Genomic DNA, 14,004 nt, shown 5'->3' with positions numbered 1-14,004 from the left:
TGTACACATTAATAAGAATGTTACAATGAACAGCATATTACACAGTTGTAAAGTACAGTGTTGTAGTATACAACCTGATGTTTCAGGGTGCTTGTATATGTTCAAACAAAAGACCACAACCACCCCCCCTGCGACAAATTCAAATGAAACGAAACAAAATGTTATTCCCTTTGCACTAAGCTGTGTCAAGTTACTAAATTGAGTAAAAGTAAAACCGGAAGTAGGTCGATTTGCCTTCACAATAAAAAAGTATAAAGTAAATCGTGTCACTGCAAAAGAATAAAGTTATATGTATTTTCTGGCGTGCAAAAGCAAAACAGTTGTACTTCCAGCAATAAACGATTCATCACATGATGCAACAGTTGTTGCACCATTAAATGCATCTCGTGATTTTCCTCTTTTGACCTTGTTGGCAGTTATTTGTCACGTTCACCATAAATTTACATTTTGAGATGTTGCCTTCTGTTGTTTCCTGGTTTATCCCAGAGGACGAGTTGGATGAAATGACAAAACCTTTCCTAAACAGCAAAACTGGCATCTCCACCTCTCACCTCTACATTGTATTGCTTTTTCTTTCAATATGAACGAAGGAACAGATAAAATGAGTAACCATTCAATGTAATCAGTAGCATAGTGACAATCCCATTTCATGCTGTCATATGATTTTGTATTTTTGTTGGATGTTGTTTGTATAGGCTAAGTTGTTTCCTGAGGATTTTTTTTCTATGTCAAATCAAATCACTTCAGGAGGAGATCTATCCATGAAAGCACAGGCTCATGACACTGTATTCAAAAAGTAATTCCTCCACTGCTGCTATCTTTTCTTTATCAAACTCAATAAAAATATATCATGGAGTGAAATTTAAAGTACTCTGTTCATTGGGGTGAGAAGTGAGGATCCTAGGGGACATACAGTCGGGCCCAGGCACAATATTCTTTCAGTGGTCCTACAACAACACTGGTTACGCCCTTAAAACAGAGAGAAGTAATTATTTATGTGTCTGCGTGGTAAACGTACCATTGACGATTTTATACCAAGTTTGATTAGAAATAATAATATTGCAATACATTACTGTTTTGCAACTCAATATTGATTTATAATAAATTTGTTGCAGCCTGTCTTTTCTACTGAAAGTCCTCACAGGAAACAGTAGTTGTGTGTTGTGGTTGCCTTGACAGCGGCCCTCGCACCGTTGACCAATTCACAAGGAGGAGGTGAATCCGGCGTCTGGGGGACTTCTGTGTCTTTCTGCAGGCAACCTGATTGACTGACATCACCAACGCCCATAAAGTGGCAATATACAGGAAATGAACCAAGCTGCCAGAAGAAGAGCCGTCTTTTAGCGTGAAGTCCGACCGGTTCAATTGTTCCAGTGCGGTGGTCGTGATTTTGGAGTGAAGCCTATTGTATAACTCAACGTTTATAGTTATAGTTCTCTGATGTATAACATCAACTGTATCAGTTAGCTGCTTTATCACTGTGTAGCTAACTTAGTTTTCCCTGCTTTGGACTTCATACAACGTTGACTTCGACTATCTGACTCCTGTCCATCCGAAAAATGGCAACCCAGATCGATAAAGAGGCTTGCAGAGAGGCTTACAACCAAGTCAGAGACGATAACACGGACACCAATTGGTGAGTGTGCGGACATGGTTGCACATCCAAACTCCGTTAAAGAATCAGACTGTTGTATATTGTGTTGCAAATTACCAAAACGTCAATGTGTAAAACATACAATCCAGGACCTCCTGTGAATATTTACTTGTCATTCTTCACTTCGGCGACCATATAATCCACCGAAAAATCTTTTTTCCGATCTATTCTCAGTTGGAAATGTAATACGCACAGTGTGTTACCGCCCACTGTGCAGTCTTTTCGTTGGAGATGGATGCGAAAATGAGAGGTCGACCATTTATAAAAATGTAAAATGTATTAAAGTAAGCGCCGTTTGGCGGACAAGATACATGCCGAATAGACGATCGATACACTGAGACACAGAAAATATATTAAGATTTATTTTGTGCAATTGATACTTTTGCAGTTATGTATGGTAATCTTAAATTGCTAGATTTTTAAAAGAAGTTCGTCATCTTTTCTCTGAGTAGGCGCGAGAATTACACATATTGGGGGATCGCCTGCAAGTGAGAAATAGTGGATTGTTTCACACTTGATAGATTAAGCCAGGATTCCAGTGCATGTGCTTATAAGAATATAGTCTAATATACATGCAGCTTTCAGTGTCCTGTCCCTCTGGTCTGAACTGATCTGTATTCTGGCTATTAGGCGGTCACACACTGCACTGTTATGAGGCCCAGCGGGGCAGAAGTAATTTCCTTTGTCCTGTATTCAGAGAGGATAACGTTATAGTAGTGACACTACCACATGGCTGACACGCAGCTGCCACCTTGCATGGGCGTCTTAGGCATTTTGTGCTCTGCCTCTTTTTGCAAAATGGATCTGATATGCACATAATGCTACTGTTGTGAATGCACGGATCATGAGGGTGGCTAATGCATGGATTAATAACGCAGTGTGTATTCTGCATCTTCCAGGGCTGTGTTTAAATATGAGGGCTCTATGATTGTGCCTGGAGGACAAGGGACTGACTATGAGGACTTCAAAAGGATGTGCACAGGTAAAGAGCAGATTTTATTCTAAATGGACCCATCACCCAAGCTGTTATTAGTCTAACCAGTGTAATGAATGGGTAAAACTTCTCTCCTTCTGCTAACTAGTCCAGATTTTGTGGTTTGTATGTGGCCTGTGTGCTCCTTCTCTGGACGGGTTAAACAGTCTATATGGCACACGGCTTGACTTGGCGGGACACTAATCTTTTAAGACTCTGTGCTCTGTCACCCATTGGCCTTGAGCCCTGTAGCAATGCTGTCACAGCACTTAACACTATATGCATTGCATTGCATAATCTGTTGTACAATATCTCATCGCTAGTTTTTACAAGGTGAAACAATAAGGTCACCTTTAAGGCCAACAGTGCAAATTTGCCCCTGAATTACGACAATGGGTAGATGGGAAGTCTACTTTGAATTTGAGATCAATTTTTTCACCCGTCACTTCTAACAATACTTCAGGATAAAAATAGAAAGCACTCCTTCTCAAGCATGTACATACAGCTGAATAAAAGCAATACTTATTTATGAACTTGTTTCCCTCTTGCCTGATATTGTTTGTGTGTGTGTGCATGTGTCTTTTTTTAATGAAGTTTCCTGTCTGCTTTGTATTCACTGCACAGCACGGTGATTAGTAGTATTTCTGTCTGTATGGAGCTCAGTTTTCTTCCTCACAAGGAGAGAAAAATAACAAAAAAGTAAACTAGGGACTTTAAGATAATGATTCCCAGGGAGAAATAAAAATAACTTGCTAACTGCTGGTTGGACGTATATAGAGAAAAAAGTCGCACTCAAATGTAAGTTCCTCTAAAGTAAAGCATCTGCTCAGATGTTGGGTGTGGCTGTTTCTGATGCTTGCTGTTGTTGTCTTTAAAGCTCACGGCCCCAGGGCTGAACTCCTTTTTTTCCCTTCCTGATATTTCAGAGCTCACATTCCTGTGTTGAAATAACTCGTATATCGCTGTGCTTTACAACAGCTCAGCTGGTGGGTTTGCCGTTACTTCCTGTTCAGAGATGACACACACATTATCAGACACCTCTGTTTTTCCTTATTTAGCTGTGAAGTTGTAACTGCAGAAAACTCCCTCTGAGTGTAGCAGAGGCTGATGCAGACTGGTTGTTCCAGTGAGCCGAGATGAGGAGGACTCCTGTTGAATATTGATTTTTAACTTATTCAGCTGCAGGTTGCAAAAATAGTGGCTCTGGTGTGTACAACCTGAATCAATGCAAGATACTGCATGTAGGGGAGTTGTCCCACAACTGTTTGGTCAGTCTGTCTTTCACCTTTGTCCAGACTGAAATATTGAGACAATTACTGGATTCAATTTGGTTAAGACATTCATAGTGCTTGGCGGATGAAGCTTAGTTACTTTGGTGAGCCCCTAACTTTACCCTTGGTGCCACATGAGGTTGACATTTTTAGTTTTGAATGAAATGTCTTGGCTGTTGGATGGATCGCTAAGAAATTTGGTTCTAATCTAGCACCACCAGCAGGTCAGAATTGTAGTTGACATTTTTAGTTCAGTTTTTAGACTGAAATATCTGGAAAACTACTGAATGACATGCCATTGAATTTGGTAAAGACATTCGTAGTGTCCAGATGAAGCTTACTGACCTACTTTACTCACAGTTTTAGTTTTGAGTGAAATGTCTTAACAACTGTTGGATGGATTGCTAAGAATTTCGGTTCAGATATTCAAGATCCCCAGAGGATGAAGCCCAATGAATGAATGCCCTTACTTTTAATCTAGCGCCACCAGCAGGTCAGCCTTTTCCCCTTATCCTGTGAAATATCCTAACATCTACTGGATTGAAAAAAAAATGCATTCAGACAGTCATGCTTCATTGAAGGTCATGGTCTTCCCATGACCTTTCATATATAAAAAAAATATATATGTATGTATGTATTATATAAAATTCACGAGCCAGATTTGCGGCCTCTAGAGGATTCAATGTTCATTACATCACAATCAACAATGTAAAGTTTCTGGGTGGAGCGAAATAATTCCATAGTTTAGCTTTTTGTGCTAGGGCAGCGCTAGTCTAAAGGGTTCATCTTCTGGGTAGCATGAATGTGTGATCTACGTGTTGAGTTTGATATCTTTTTATATCTGGAAATTTGGCCTATTGGTGGCGCTAAAGTAAAGAACAGAAGTTTAACCAGAACTGTAGAATTCATCCTCTTGGGACCATGAATCCAAATCCAAATTCATTCAGCTAATTCCTATCTCTTTATCTCTTTATATTCCTTTATCTCTCAAGATACCTTGGACCAAAGTGTTAGTCAACAATCATTACAACTAGGTTTATTTTTGTTTGTGTTTTTTGACATCTCACTTTGTGGAAAATAAACTTTTTTTTTTTCTTTTTTTTTTTTTACAAAAAATTTTTTTTAGTTTAACAAAAGAAACTAAAGTTCTTAAATGTCAAATGTTGTCCAAACACAAGCAGTCACACAAGAACTTTGTCTAAAAAAAGATGTATTTTGGACGGTACAAAAAAGTGTTGAGGATTGATATCGTCCTTCGGGAGGATCCACACCAAATGAAATGGCCAACTTACTGACATCATCATCCTCAGGCCCTGCTTTTAGTTCAAAGTTGGACTCATTTAACACGCTGGTAACACCACTCCTCACTAAACCCACCTGACACCATCCACAGGAGACGGCTCCAGTTTCCAGGCTGCGTCGCAGTGGGACTGAGTGTGGGCTGAAGGAGCATACACAGGGAGATAAGCTGTCAGCTGCCAACCTTTGCTGTGTTGAAACAAAGTCAATTTATGTAGAACTACCCCTCTCCCAACAACACTCAGTCTTTTTTGCTGTGTCATCATTGTTGTAGTTTCAGTGCAGTTTTCTCTGCAGCGGAGGGGGGGCTGGCTGCAGAGTCAGCATTGCTTTAAAGAGAAGACAAACCAGGAAGAATGTGGCAGAGGGAGGAAGTGTGGGGGTGTGGGCAAGCTCCAGGTTGGGGTGACTGTATTTGTGTGTGATCTGAATGGTACTGGTTCCTCTCTGGCATCTGTCCTAAAACAGTTATAAAGACAGAGCATACAAAGGCCCCATTCATTAATAAATCGCTAAATCGCTATACATCAGTATTGTTTTAGTGATGAGGTGATTCACCTTGAGTTAATCAGTTGAATCGGGTGACCGTGTGTGTGTGTATTGCTCCAGGCGGGACATTGAAACTGGCGATGTCCTTTGCGGCCCCACTGATAAGACTCTTTACAGTGGCTAATGTGCAGCTGGTCTGATGTGAGAGCAGTGCGGCTGAGGCTCTGCCAGGAAAGTCTTTATCAGCTGCTTCAACAGGTACATAAAGATTATCCTGGTCGCACTGTAAAAAATCCTAATGCAATTTAGTAGAATCAACTGACCACTATCTCCCGCTCAGCTCATAGACTTGACATTGGGACATTGACGTTTTTGCGCACTCTTAAGTGCCTTACCTTTCTCCTGTTAATGTCAACAAATGACCGACATAACAACACAACAACACAACAAAAATGGTGCTATCCAACTAGTAACACCCTGAAGATATTAGCTCTCCAGCTAATGAGACAGCTAGCTGCCTCCATCAACCACTACACATTTCACAACAAAAACCCCTGTAATGACAAGTCGCCTACTCAAGCACACACAGCTAAAACTACATTATTTCCTCAACAAAGGAGCAGAAAACAAGCTCCAGAATGATAGCAGAACATAGTTTACCCCTTTTGTTTTTCCTGTTGGTAGTCCAAAAGTCGTAATAATCACACATTTCACAAATAAACTGCAGCGCGTTGTTTCCTGGCTGCATCTCGTTGCTCCGTGACCACAGCTGACTGAGCCTACCGGTGTTCAGTAAACATGGTTGGTAAAAAAAGTTGAAGGGTTTCCAGGTTTGTTGGTTTGGGTGGTTGATTAATGCATATTTGTGTGAGTTGGGCGGTGTGGATTTAAAAAAACTTTTTTCGGGTGTTGTTACTCTATAGAAGATAAAGACTGTGTTTTAACTGTCTGTTTAAAGTAGTAGTAATAATAATGATATTAATAATATTAATAATAATTTCTTTTTTATAGCACATTTCAGTATGTATTAATCAGAGCATGATTAACCCACCATCTGTCGTTGGCTGTAGAGAAGATAACCCTGATGATGGCATAGTGATGTCATCAGGGTTACCTCAGCTTGGGCTTGGAGCCAAAAACTTTGTAACAGAAAGCCGGCATTACAATCTGGGGGTATGGGGTTTGAAAGACATGGGCGTTTACCAGGCAGCAAGGTCGATTGAAAGATGCTATTGAGTTGCATTATGGGAAGTGTAGGATCCAGTGTTTCTCAGTAAGTCAGGTTATTTTAGCTTCCGTTGCTTAGATTCTGATCATAATCTGTCTCAGGCCAGCACTTCAGCTTTGTGGAAGTGCAATACTCAATCACAGGAGTTCCCTTCATTTACTCAGCGAAATGCCAGAAAATAGCAGAAAATGCCAATCATAATTTCCCAGAGCCCAAGGTGATATCTTCAGTTTGTTTGTTTTGTGTGACCCACTTTCTAAAACCCAAAAGTGTTCAAGCCAAAATGACAAAACAGGGAAAATGCTCATGTTTGAGAAGCAGGAACCAATGAATGTTTAGTATTTTAGCTTGATAAATGACAATTAACTTATCAAAATTCTGTCTGTTGATTAATCAATTGACTTATCAAGTGCAAACAAGCTAACCATGGTTAATACTATTACGATCCACTTCCATCCCTACCTTCAGTGAACTGCACAAAACATGCTCATGTTTCCCAGACTGGCAGGTGTGTGATGCTGTAGCGTCTCAGTCAGTGGGGAAGGAATTCTCTCTCCTACTTTTAGGGTGATGTTACATAAAAATGCTGCCTAGTGGAGCCTTAAAACAGTGACAGTGAACATTTTTGGCTGTCAGTCAGTTGTGTACTGCAGTGAGTCTCAAGCAGAAAGGCTGATTTTTGATCAATCTGTCAACCAAACATTTATTGGCCTCTGCAGAAGTCTATCTTTAATGGATTTACACTTGAACTGTGTGTATTTTTAACCCAATTACCCAGGATGTGAATTTCAAGTCGGTGTTTGTGACACTGTTTGTCAGCTGTACTGTTCTGCTTGGGCCTTAGGCCAGTTTTGTCTTGTGGTTCATAGTTGCGCTCTCAGTCACACAGAGACAAGAACATCTGGAAGATTATAATGAGAGCTGTTCATGTTATTGTTACACGATGACACCATACTGCCTGCAGACATGGCAGACGAGACAGCCTGAGCAAATTCGTTAGAAAAAGTGGTGACAGAAATACTGTAGGCGTGAAATAGGTGATTGCATAGCAGAGCAAAGTAAAAGAAGTATAGAGTTGCATGGAGAGAAATAGTGAGTGAAAGGAGACTTTGGGCATTTATTCACTAGGCGACAAAGGGCTTTCAGCTGATGTAACAGCTAGGGCGGGTATATATCATGAGACAGCAGAAATTCCACTATCACAGATTTTTCCGTGCCATTTATATCTTTTTAATATTTTTAGTATCCCTGGTTATATGGGGTCATTGTGGGCAAAGTTGCAAATAATTTTGTGTTGTTACCTTCGGAAAAAACGTGCAAAACTTCATGTACAATTTTAAGTTATGAAGATTCTTCTGGTTGCAGTATTCTAGATATTTAGTGTTGTGTAATTATTGTGGTGGTCATTGTCTTACACAGGACAATAAAATACATTAAAAATGCCAAGGCCACTTCAAAAACATTTTTGACTTTTTAAAATGTCAAGATAGTGTTTTTTTTCAATAAACCAGGACAGAAAACTTCAACCTCCTCTTTATTCATATTCATACACCAAGTGTAAATGTCATTTTGTCTTCACTCAGTAGGGGATATTACTGGAAAATGACATGGTTGAGTGGTTGTTACAGGAAGCTTCAGGCTATAGCACTGGTTCCCAAACGGTTTTGGTTTGTTACCCTTTATAACCAAGCTTTTGTCAACTTACAAGTGATGTTCACTTGTCATATTGATTCATTTGAATAGGTTTTTAGGGCCCTTAAGAAGTAAAAGTCAGGAAAAAACAAGAGCTGCTGAAATGTTCTTTAATGTTTCTTCTGTCTTTTCCTGTTGTCTGATTGTATGTATGTATTCAGACATTCTGTAGCGGACCACCATGACGGTGACAGGCGTGGTCACTGGGAGCTTTGTGACACAACTGCAAGGCTCACAAAAGATTTTACTCATTTAGTCTATTGACCTGAATACTTCCTCATAGATTTTTCTATCACACACACACACACACACACACACACACATGCATGCACGCAGGCGTCACTCTGAACCCTGCACTTGCATTCATCTGCAGTGCAACACTGAAGCTCCCATAATGCTGCTATCAACTGTCACCAATTCAAGACCCTTTGCAGCATTCAACATTTCAGAGGACCCATTGTGGTGTTACATTTGAATTCCACCTGCAAAGTGGATGTTATCCCAGCGCAGTACTGATTCCCACTAGACGTTATTTCAACGCCTGCTGAGTCATCGGTTCGCTCCTGCACACTCTGTGCTGTGTTTATCCCACAATACAGAGAGAGAGTTTCTAGCTAGCATTAGCTGTTTCTCTTTCATGGGTCCAGACTGTCAAAACTCACAGCAATGAGTAGTTCTGTAACCTCTGCACTCCATACATTACTCTGTGATTCATTACACTGAATAACTCATGTATAGAGTAACTAATGTACAAAGTAACGTGGGGATTGGTGAGCTCACAGATGGGACGGTTAACGACATCGGCCCACTATCTGGTTAGCTACATACATGTGGCCTTTGGAACTGAAGTGACATTACAAACTACCTTTAGTGCCCACCACACTGTTTGTATCGCCTGCTCACACTGTAATTTCATTGCACCAATCAAATTACAGTAGTAACACTGTCAGTTGGAACCCAAAAACATCGAAGTAGGGGGAGCTATCACATTCATAAATCAAACTTCAATTTTTTCTTTTTGGTAATTACAATTTTGACTGAATAAGTACACAAGTCAAAACAAACACTAAGGATATCTATACTGATACTGAATTCAAAAAAATGAATTTTAATTTCAGTTTGCTTTAAGTGATTGTTATGCGGCTGTGTTTCCTTAACAGCTGCATCTGTTATTATCCATTCTACTCTATTGATTGAAGATGTTTTATATGTTTGGTTGAGCATTTTTTGAGGGGAAAACAGAGCATGACTTTACATCACATGACAGGAGGTCTGTCAGTACCTGCCTGGCCGAGAAAATGATTTACAGCTGTTTGTGTGTGTCAGCCCCTGATCAGAGTGTGTGTGTGTGTTTTTACTAGGGTGTGACCAGCATGAGTATTGAAGGCCAATATCAACCTAAACTGCCAAACACTGATATTTTGTGATAATCCTGTAGGGAATATGCTAAAATAATAATCAGAATTTTTAGCTCTACTCAGTCTTTTCCATCTCTTCCCTTAGATGACGCTCGTCTGTTCGGCTTCGTCCGGATCACGACAGGAGACGCCATGAGCAAAAGAGCCAAGTTCACCCTCATCACCTGGATTGGTGAGAACATCAGCGGGCTGCAGCGCGCCAAGATCAGCACCGACAAGGCGCTGGTCAAAGAGATCGTGCAGGTCAGAGACTCTGTTGTGTTGCATGTGTGGAGAAAGTAGCAATTAAAGTAATGATTGTCATCATGAGAGTGAATTAGAATTGTAATGGGCCCTTTGGGGAAAGTGGGTGGTTGCAGGGGTGATGTAGCGACAGGATGCTGTGTACAATGTAATGAAAGGAGAATTTTTAAAAACAACCATTTGATCTCTCGATGATATGAAAATAAAATGTGGCGGTGGGCAAAATAAGCAACAGAACATACAGAGAACATACATAGCAGAATGTGCTAAATGTTTATCATAGTCAAATATGTTAAAGCAGCATTAATCAATATTTTTTTATTAACAATGGAAAAAATATGATGGGTAATGTGAGAGGGGTTGCTCATAGTAACGAACCCAGAGAACATTATCTCTGGGTTTTAGTGCCTTTCAGCTCATTGTTTTGGCTCACTCCCATCACCTTGTTTCCAGCAGCACCAGGCAGCTGTTTTTAGTAGAGAAGCTCTTAGAAACCCACTGTGCACTACCTGTTCAGCACCAAACAGCAGACAGACACAGTTAGCAACTAGCTGGTGAACATAGTGGAGCATTTAGTAACTAAACTACCAGATATTTCCCCTTCTCAAGAGATAGCAGAGACCAAAACAGAGCTAAAAGGAGAGTAGATATTGGACTTACATTCATCAGGTGACCAGATACATTATTCCAAATGAATTCCAATGTTGCTCTGTGTCTGCTGGATGTGTACAAAACAAACAAGATAATATGCAGTTATTGTTTGCAATTAATGCAGCTTTAAAGGTACCCTGTGGAAACTGTTTAAAATCAGTGTTCCTCACCAAAACGAATGGCGTGTATCCTTGAGACATAACAAACAGGTTGAATGCATTTCCTTTCTCGTAAATTGTATGCAATGCTGATTTTTAAATATATTGAATACTGTATTGTTTACATCCATGTTTGCTAGCTAACAGTCTTCTTCTTCATTGCTACTCTTTGCTTCTTAAGATCATCAAATGTCAGTCAGTGGAATAGTGTGACACCATCAGCCGCAATATGATTTGCATCACACATGTTTGTGTATGTACATGTGTCTCACTATGGTAATGCGAGTAGAGCACGAGTTACAAATAGTGGGGCCACCCATCAAAACACTGCTTTAGTCCCACTATTGGTCAAAAACTCTGCTTGGTACTTTTAACGTGTTAATTTAGAAACAATTATTCTCTTCACCTGCACATTGTATGATGCTCCAGTATTGAAACATGTTGCATATGTGTCGCTGAAATACTCTTTGTCTGCTAGATTTAATGGCCAAGGAGTTTCAGATATCAAGACTTACATTAATCATTTATATTACCCACTGTAAACCTGACATCAGCTGGATTTTCATTGCAGTTCTTTTCTATATAAAGTCCATAATTTAGCAAAAACAACCATTTTACACAATTACAGAATCTACTGTAACTGAAATACAGATTTAATAAATAACCAAACATAAGGCTGTGTATCAAACATAGATTTTGTCCCCAGAAACTGATGTAGATACCTTTACCCTCTGGTCCACACTCGTCTTCACTTAAACATGTATTTTATCTCTGCAGAACTTTGCCAAGGAGTTCATGCTCAGTGACCCAAGGGAAGTGGATGAGGACTACCTCCGCATGGAGCTGAAGAAGGCGGGCGGAGCCAACTACGACGCTCAGGCCGAGTAGACATGTGCCACGGTCCACTGGAAGGGTGGGGCTGGGGGCGGGGTTGGGTTGGGTGGGATGGTATAAGTGGGGGCGGGGAGTGTTGGGGCAGGGCTGCTACCTCTTGGGGAGAGGACAAAGCCGGATGGAGAGGGCACTTGACAAAAGAGAAAACCATAGGCTACACAAAACACACACAGGACACACATTTTACTTTCAAAGTGAGAAGTGAGGCCTAGCAAAGAGGCCTCATGGGGAACATTTTGTCCATTTGGAAGAACATAAGTGCTCACACACAAAGTGGAGGTGCACCAGGTGCAATATGTAGAAGTGTTCCAAGTACTAACCATACACTGCTCTTGCTGCCTACTAGTAGCTTACAAAAAACAATAGATTCTCTTTCTCACAACTTTTAACAGCTCATTAATGAACTCTCAGCAACTTACTCAGAAAAAGTTGCCTGATAAAAACAGAAGGAACATACTTGGGATGTTGAGTGGCACAGATATTGGAGCACCAATATAATTATAATATCTGCATTAGGGCACTTATGTAATTACCCTTATGTGTTTTCTTGCGGAGAGTTAGATGAGTAGATCAATACTACTCTCATGTCTGAGAGTGGTATCAATCTTCTCACCTATCTTCCATCAACAAGAAAAAGGAGAAGTGTATTTCCCCACATGCACAAACAATTAAGCAGTTAAAAGGAAGTACAGTGGAAACCGCTTATAGTGATCACGGTTACAGTGATCAACTGCTAATATGGATCAAAAAGCTCGGGACAGAATCATTCCTATACAAATGCTGTTTAAATAATTTGCTTATAGTAATCAAGTAGTCCTCTTACAGTGTTCATTTTGGGTCTTGTCTAGCAGTCTCCAGCTCCACCAGGCGGGAATGCAGTTTAGCATGCCAATTAAGTAGTTTGCTGATCAGGCTGATTTCAATTACAGGGGGTAAACCATTAGCTCTCTTTAGCCACTAGCTCCGCTAGCTGTCAGCTCCGCCAGTCATGCCGCTGTCAGCAGCTCAAACTGCAGGGATCAGGCCTAGCAAATAATGCCGAAATGTAGATCAGTTAAAAAGACTAGAGAGTCATGAAAAAACAGCGTTCATTTTCTATATGCAACAAGGAGACTTTTACAGTATTATGAATTATAATCAGAGTTTGGTGAGATATCAGATCACTGATTTGGCCCAACGGAAGTAGGAGACCTGTACTGTATTTTGAAACAGTCAATTAAATTCAGTAAATAGGAAAACTATCCGTTTCATTACTTTGTATTCATGTAATAAATATACAAATGTCAATTAGATAAAGAAAAAGTTTAAAAATTCAGTCATAATAATCATTTTGATCAATTTGAGACGGACAGACGTGATCACTATAAGTGCTTTCCACTGTATATAAGCACTCTTAAAGGTAAGAGCCAGCCTTCTCTCCTCTCCTACACTCTGCCCTCTCCCCAGTCAGCTCATGGTTGGTTATTTACTGTGCTGTGCATCGTCATCTCACACTCATCTTCATCTCAGCCGGGCTGCAGTTGACCAGTATGAAGTTACTATACATCAAGGCTTCAGCACTGTTTGCTAGGAATAATTCTATTTAATGAGGATGTGAAAAACTGAAGGGTTTCACTGCAAAATGACGTGTTGGGGTCATGGATCATGTTGTAAAGTCATCGGGGAGGGTCCAAATCTCATTTTGAAATGAAAACCTTCACTTGTAGGCATGTGTTTGACACCACAACATGCTCTTAGTCATGATACACTGTACCTCCAGGAAGAAAAGATCTCCATTTTCTAACAATATCCTTGATGATGGTCGGTAGCGTGCTTTGAGTAAGCTTGAGTCAAACCGCTAAGTATACATTTAGCGACCTCTTCATCTCTAGCCAGACAGATGTGTTTGGATTACAGCCTCAAAGCCAACCATTACATCTTGCTCTGAGACTGACTATAGTTCATCTTCCTGACTTCATACTTTTGCTTTGTGCTGTGGATTCCTTTTTAACTTGAGTCCAAATGTGGTTTTTGTAAGTGCGATCATCTGGGTTT

General features: G+C 40.3%; 1 protein-coding gene across 1 annotated transcript; it reads left to right on the top strand.

Moving 5' to 3' along the window:
• Positions 1-1,171: 1,171 nt before the first annotated feature.
• cotl1 (coactosin-like F-actin binding protein 1) lies at positions 1,172-11,994 on the top strand. The gene is made up of 4 exons (XM_042410675.1): positions 1,172-1,636; positions 2,554-2,636; positions 10,110-10,267; positions 11,854-11,994. The coding sequence occupies exons 1-4, from the start codon at positions 1,560-1,562 to the stop codon at positions 11,962-11,964; spliced, it is 429 nt and encodes a 142-aa protein (XP_042266609.1). The 5' UTR covers positions 1,172-1,559; the 3' UTR covers positions 11,965-11,994.
• The last annotated feature ends 2,010 nt before the right edge of the window (positions 11,995-14,004 follow it).

This window comes from Thunnus maccoyii, chromosome 5 (genome assembly GCF_910596095.1).
Source record: "Thunnus maccoyii chromosome 5, fThuMac1.1, whole genome shotgun sequence".
Classification (NCBI taxonomy): Eukaryota; Metazoa; Chordata; class Actinopteri; order Scombriformes; family Scombridae; genus Thunnus; species Thunnus maccoyii.
This window is presented reverse-complemented; position numbering and strand designations above follow the sequence as displayed.